The 7,413-nt window shown below is 46.5% G+C and overlaps 1 protein-coding gene across 3 annotated transcripts in view; it reads right to left on the bottom strand.

The window, feature by feature from the left end:
• The window catches only part of rasgrp4 (RAS guanyl releasing protein 4), an 85,950-nt gene continuing 78,537 nt past the window's right edge, over positions 1 to 7,413 (bottom strand). The window contains exons 17-18 of one of the 3 annotated variants that reach the window (XM_064975377.1): positions 4,997 to 5,208; positions 1 to 3,890 (exon numbers count right to left, since the gene is read on the bottom strand). In XM_064975377.1, the coding sequence (XP_064831449.1) occupies positions 3,777 to 3,890; positions 4,997 to 5,208 (326 nt within the window). In that variant the 3' untranslated portion in view covers positions 1 to 3,776. Of the gene's footprint in view, positions 3,891 to 4,996; positions 5,209 to 7,413 lie in introns of those variants that run through there. The other 2 variants (XM_064975378.1, XM_064975379.1) reach the window with 2 other exon arrangements.

Below are 7,413 nucleotides of genomic sequence, written 5' to 3'. Positions count from 1 at the left end.
TTAAGATTTTGTAGGTTATTTTTAATGGGTGCATTTTACAAGTGGTAAGTTTGCATCAACCAGGTAATAGTCCGCTATAGGGCATAGAGTGCCATTTGGGACCCAGTATAGTACAGTAGGCCTTAACAATAACATATAATTTACCTGTCGTCCCACCTCAAATTTCCTTTAAAAAAACAACAACAACACACTGACACCTTAAACTGAGATTAGCAGAGATGCCAGAATATGAACATAATTACAACAGTACAACAACGATCATCACATCACAGGGTTTGAAACGTTGCTGTAGTTTCACTGATGCAGTCCAGCAGAAGCTTTGATAAGGCCGTGTGTATTTGGTGGAGGTGGAAGGGACGGAGGTGCATTGTACTACTGACATTAGTATAATCATGTCCCTTCATGCTTTACCGGGTAGCTTGTTGTATAAGATTTTAAGGCAGTCTTGGGAGGTCCATCTCCACGGGCCTGTCCACTATGGCACCCTATTGCTTATATAGTGCACTACCTTGGTGCGGCAGGTAGCCTAGTGGTTAGAGTGTGGGACCAGTAACCGAAAGGTTGCGAGAGCGAGTCCTCGAGCTGCTGACAAGGTAAAAAAAAATGGACGTTCTTCCCCTGAACAAGGCAGTTAACCCCACTGTTCCTAGGCCGTCATTGAAAATAAGATTTTATCTTTTAACTGACTTGTCGAGTTTAAAAAAAAAAAATTTAAATACCTTTTTGACCAGGGATCTAGTAGTGATCAAATTAGTGCCTTATATAGGGAATAGGGTGCCATTTGGGATATAACCCCTGGTGTTGAAGAAAAGAGCTTAGCACCACAGGACGTTCAAGAATGTTCAGAAATGGAAAAAAATACATTATACATCCCATAACAGTTAGAATACACTGTATATATTTAGAAAACCAAAATAGATTGTAGAAGTCACAGGAAAACATTTTTTTTTTATATATATATATTTTTTTACATGAACTCAACTTGAAAATTATCATGAAAACTGGTTGCATCAATGGGTGTTTATCAAAATCCATAATACCGTGGCATATTGTAGCACGGGGGCGTCGGAGGTTAAGTCCCAAATCAAAGTATACAAAACAGTGCATTGAAGGTACTTTTTGAATGCGTGTTCCATTCGTACATATGTTGAAGCATGCATCGATGTAAGCTTCAACAGAAAGTATGCAAAGAAATATGATTACAAAAAAACACAACAACAAAATTACACAAATTTGATTAAAATTAAAAATCAATGGCGGCCATTACTTGAGCTGAAGGGAAAATACAATGCATCTTGGGAATTTAAATGTTAGCTAATCATATACGTTGCCTGACTACAATATTTTATCTTGCTACGTTAATAAATACAGCCCGTTTTGGCATGGTTACCTTCCTACAGTACCCACTGTAGTGTGCTTAGGTCGTAAGCCCATTGTAAAGTCAATAGAGCTAACTGGCTAACTACTACTGTTAGCTAGCCAGAGAGCCACAAATTGTGACCCTTTGTTAGCTTGCTGCCCACGAAGAATTGATCTCGACCTTGGATAACATTGGTTTATGTCGTTTTTTTTTGCCTGTTATTCTATCTGGTTAGCTACATTATTACGGTAAACATATAGCAATCAATCAATTAAATGTATTGATAAAGCCCTTCTTACATCAGCTGATGTCACAAAGTTCTGTACAGAAACCCAGCCTAAAACCCCAAACAGGAAGCATATAGCAAGCTCATAGTTATGAAGTAAAACATTTGCTTCGTGTATATATATTGTTTTTCGTCTCTATTGCCATTGTCCTGGCTAGAAGAAGGAATGGGTTAAGTCCATAGTAAATCAATAGGGCTAACTGGCTAGCCACTGGAGAAAAAAAATGTTAGCTCGCTACCCACAAAGAATTGACATCGACTGTACTTTGCATGACATTAGTTTCTGTTCATTTTTTCCCCCTGTTTTAACTAGCTAGCTGGCTAGCTAGATTACAACTATTCACATATATCTAGCTGATAATTATGAAGTAAAAGTTAGCTTTGTGTATATCTTCGTCTGTTGTCGTCATTGTCCTGTCTGGAAGGAGGGCGAGGGAAAGGGGAGGTGCAGTGTGAGGTAATACAGCAGGGGGAAGCGCTTTTCAAATGGAAAGTATTATGTGTTCTCCACACTCTCAACCTCAAGAGAAAGCAGTCGGGAGAACGTCCTCAAGAGAAAGCAGTCGAGAGAACGTCCTGAAGAGAAAGCACTCGGGAGAACGTCCTGAAGAGAAAGCACTCGAGAGAACGTCCTCAAGAGAAAGCAGTCGAGAGAACGTCCTGAAGAGAAAGCACTCGGGAGAACGTCCTGAAGAGAAAGCACTCGGGAGAACGTCCTGAAGAGAAAGCACTCAGGAGAACGTCCTCAAGAGAAAGCAGTCGAGAGAACGTCCTGAAGAGAAAGCACTCGGGAGAACGTCCTCAAGAGAAAGCAGTCGGGAGAACGTCCTGAAGAGAAAGCACTCGGGAGAACGTCCTCAAGAGAAAGCACTCAGGAGAACGTCCTCAAGAGAAAGCACTCGGGAGAACGTCCTCAAGAGAAAGCACTCAGGAGAACGTCCTCAAGAGAAAGCAGTCGGGAGAACGTCCTCAAGAGAAAGCACTCAGGAGAACGTCCTGAAGAGAAAGCACTCGAGAGAACGTCCTGAAGAGAAAGCAGTCGGGAGAACGTCCTGAAGAGAAAGCACTCAGGAGAACGTCCTGAAGAGAAAGCAGTCAGGAGAACGTCCTGAAGAGAAAGCAGTCAGGAGAACGTCCTGACGAGAAAGCAGTCGGGAGAACGTCCTGAAGAGAAAGCAGTCGGGAGAACGTCCTCAAGAGAAAGCACTCGAGAGAACGTCCTGAAGAGAAAGCAGTCGGGAGAACGTCCTCAAGAGAAAGCAGTCGGGAGAACGTCCTCAAGAGAAAGCACTTGGAGCATGAGTGTGGAGCACGGTAGGATGCATATTGAGAAACAAACCCATTGGCTCACAGTTTATTTGATGTCTGGGTGTGTGAGTTTGTGTGTGTCTGTCCGTCTGTTCGTGTGTGTCCGTATGTTTGTCCGTCTGTTCGTGTGTGTGTGTGTCCGTCTGTTCGTGTGTGTGTGTGTCCGTCTGTTCGTGTGTGCGTGTCCGTATGTATGTCTGTCTGTTCGCGTGTGTGTGTGTCCGTCTGTTCGTGTGTGTGTGTCCGTTCGTGTGTGTGTCTGTGTGTGTGTCCGTTCGTGTGTGTGTCTGTGTGTGTGTCTGTCTGTCCTTCCGTGTGTGTGTGTCCGTATGTGTGTCCGTCTGTTCGCGTGTGTGTGTGTCCGTCTGTTCGTGTGTGTGTGTCCGTTCGTGTGTGTGTCTGTGTGTGTGTCTGTCCGTCCGTTCGTGTGTGTGTGTGTGTGTGTGTGTGTGTGTGTCTGTCCTTCCGTGTGTGTGTGTGTCCGTCTGTTCGTGTGTGTGTGTGTCCGTTCGTGTGTGTGTGTGTCCGTCCGTCCGTGTGTGTGTGTGTGTGTGTGTGTGTGTCTGTCCTTCCGTGTGTGTGTGTGTCCGTCTGTTCGTGTGTGTGTGTGTCCGTCTGTTCGTGTGTGCGTGTCCGTATGTATGTCTGTCTGTTCGCGTGTGTGTGTGTCCGTCTGTTCGTGTGTGTGTGTCCGTTCGTGTGTGTGTCTGTGTGTGTGTCCGTTCGTGTGTGTCCGTCCGTTCGTGTGTGTGTGTCCGTTCGTGTGTGTGTGTGTGTGTCCGTGTGTGTGTGTGTGTGTCCGTGGGTATCCAGTGTCCCAGCTCAGTCGGGTTCTCTGCTCTTATCTCTGATCAAGTTGAGTTCCTCCATCTTCTCCTGCAGGAAGGAGGCAGGCATGGAGGAGCCAAGGAATCTCTGGGGCTTCACAACACAGCCCTGGGGGGGGGAGGGAGAGTGGAGAGTCACAACACAGACCTGGGGGGGACAACACAGCCCTGGGGGGGACAACACAGCCCTGGGGGGAGGGAGAGTGGAGAGTCACAACACAGACCTGGGGGGGACAACACAGCCCTGGGGGAGGGAGGGGAGTTACAACACAGCCCTGGGGGAGGGAGGGGAGTTACAACACAGCCCTGGGGGGAGGGAGGGGAGTTACAACACAGCCCTGGGGGAGGGAGGGGAGTTACAACACAGCCCTGGGGGTGGGGGGAGAGTGGAGAGTCACAACACAGCCCTGGGGGGGGGAGTCACAACACAGCCCTGGGGGGAGGGAGGGTGGAGACCGTTTCAGACAGACAGGGTCAGGCTGTTTCAGACAGACAGGGTCAGACAGACAGGGTCAGACAGACAGGGTCAGACAGACAGGGTCAGACAGACAGGGTTAGGCAGACAGGGTCAGACAGACAGGGTCATGTGAAATAGTTAATTTTAAAAACCTGAGCTGTGTCTGATTTTTTGTTGACGACAGGTCTTACCCTGTTGACTACAGGTCTTACCCTGTTGACGACAGGTCTTACCCTGTTGACTACAGGTCTTACCCTGTTGACGACAGGTCTTACCCTGTTGACTACAGGTCTTACCCTGTTGACGACAGGTCTTACCCTGTTGACGACAGGTCTTACCCTGTTGACTACAGGTCTTACCCTGTTGACTACAGGTCTTACCCTGTTGACTACAGGTCTTACCCTGTTGACGACAGGTCTTACCCTGTTGACGACAGGTCTTACCCTGTTGACGACAGGTCTTACCCTGTTGACTACAGGTCTTACCCTGTTGACGACAGGTCTTACCCTGTTGACTACAGGTCTTACCCTGTTGACGACAGGTCTTACCCTGTTGACGACAGGTCTTACCCTGTTGACTACAGGTCTTACCCTGTTGACTACAGGTCTTACCCTGTTGACGACAGGTCTTACCCTGTTGACTACAGGTCTTACCCTGATGACTACAGGTCTTACCCTGATGACTACAGGTCTTACCCTGTTGACTACAAGTCTTACCCTGTTGACTACAGGTCTTACCCTGTTGACTACAAGTCTTACCCTGTCTCTCTCTATAGGGAGAACTTGCTGGTTTCCCTTCTTGTCCACACTCACAGGCATCCACAACCCCGGGTCTGTCTGGGTGGACCGGTCTGAGAGCGCAGAGTCACCCCCGTTACCCAGAGTGGACCGGTCCAAGTCCCTCCTATTACGGTTGTTACCCCAATTACTGTTACCCCCGGGGAAAACAAATGTGTTGTCTTCCGACGAACCTGTTTGGATACACACAACAGTACCTCATTATTATTATTATAGGGAATATAACGATCAACCAGTCAGTCACTGCAGCAGTAGGTTGATGTGTCAGTGACAGTCACTGTAGCACTAGGTTGATGTGATAGTGACAGTCACTGTAGGTTGATGTGACAGTCACTGTAGCACTAGGTTGATGTGTTAGTGACAGTCACTGTAGGTTGATGTGATCGTGACAGTCACTGTAGCAGTAGGTTGATGTGACAGTCACTGCAGCAGTAGGTTGATGTGTTAGTGACAGTCACTGTAGCAGTAGGTTAATGTGATAGTGACAGTCACTGTAGGTTGATGTGACAGTCACTGTAGCACTAGGTTGATGTGTTAGTGACAGTCACTGTAGGTTGATGTGATCGTGACAGTCACTGTAGCAGTAGGTTGATGTGATCGTGACAGTCACTGTTGCACTAGGTTGATGTGTTCGTGACAGTCACTGTAGCAGTAGGTTAATGTGATAATGACAGTCACTGTAGGTTGATGTGACAGTCACTGTAGCACTAGGTTGATGTGATCGTGACAGTCACTGTAGTAGTAGGTTGATGTTTTAGTGACAGTCACTGTAGCAGTAGGTTAATGTGATAGTGACAGTCACGGTAGGTTGATGTGACAGTCACTGTAGCACTAGGTTGATGTGTTAGTGACAGTCACTGTAGGTTGATGTGATCGTGACAGTCACTGTAGCAGTAGGTTGATGTGACAGTCACTGCAGCAGTAGGTTGATGTGTTAGTGACAGTCACTGTAGCAGTAGGTTAATGTGATAGTGACAGTCACTGTAGGTTGATGTGACAGTCACTGTAGCACTAGGTTGATGTGTTAGTGACAGTCACTGGAGGTTGATGTGATCGTGACAGTCACTGTAGCAGTAGGTTGATGTGATCGTGACAGTCACTGTTGCACTAGGTTGATGTGTTCGTGACAGTCACTGTAGCAGTAGGTTAATGTGATAATTACAGTCACTGTAGGTTGATGTGACAGTCACTGTAGCACTAGGTTGATGTGATCGTGACAGTCACTGTAGTAGTAGGTTGATGTGTTAGTGACAGTCACTGTTGCACTAGGTTGATGTGTTCGTGACAGTCACTGTAGCAGTAGGTTAATGTGATAATGACAGTCACTGTAGGTTGATGTGACAGTCACTGTAGCACTAGGTTGATGTGATCGTGACAGTCACTGTAGTAGTAGGTTGATGTGTTAGTGACAGTCACTGTAGGTTGATGTGATCGTGACAGTCACTGTAGCAGTAGGTTGATGTGACAGTCACTGCAGCAGTAGGTTGATGTGTTAGTGACAGTCACTGTAGCAGTAGGTTAATGTGATAGTGACAGTCACTGTAGGTTGATGTGACAGTCACTGTAGCACTAGGTTGATGTGTTAGTGACAGTCACTGTAGGTTGATGTGATCGTGACAGTCACTGTAGCAGTAGGTTGATGTGACAGTCACTGCAGCAGTAGGTTGATGTGTTAGTGACAGTCACTGTAGCAGTAGGTTAATGTGATAGTGACAGTCACTGTAGGTTGATGTGACAGTCACTGTAGCACTAGGTTGATGTGTTAGTGACAGTCACTGTAGGTTGATGTGATCGTGACAGTCACTGTAGCAGTAGGTTGATGTGATCGTGACAGTCACTGTTGCACTAGGTTGATGTGTTCGTGACAGTCACTGTAGCAGTAGGTTAATGTGATAATGACAGTCACTGTAGGTTGATGTGACAGTCACTGTAGCACTAGGTTGATGTGATCGTGACAGTCACTGTAGTAGTAGGTTGATGTTTTAGTGACAGTCACTGTAGCAGTAGGTTAATGTGATAGTGACAGTCACGGTAGGTTGATGTGACAGTCACTGTAGCACTAGGTTGATGTGTTAGTGACAGTCACTGTAGGTTGATGTGATCGTGACAGTCACTGTAGCAGTAGGTTGATGTGACAGTCACTGCAGCAGTAGGTTGATGTGTTAGTGACAGTCACTGTAGCAGTAGGTTAATGTGATAGTGACAGTCACTGTAGGTTGATGTGACAGTCACTGTAGCACTAGGTTGATGTGTTAGTGACAGTCACTGGAGGTTGATGTGATCGTGACAGTCACTGTAGCAGTAGGTTGATGTGATCGTGACAGTCACTGTTGCACTAGGTTGATGTGTTCGTGACAGTCACTGTAGCAGTAGGTTAA

The sequence above is a fragment of the Oncorhynchus masou genome, chromosome 9, assembly GCF_036934945.1.
Source record: "Oncorhynchus masou masou isolate Uvic2021 chromosome 9, UVic_Omas_1.1, whole genome shotgun sequence".
Lineage (NCBI taxonomy): Eukaryota > Metazoa > Chordata > Actinopteri > Salmoniformes > Salmonidae > Oncorhynchus > Oncorhynchus masou.
This window is presented reverse-complemented; position numbering and strand designations above follow the sequence as displayed.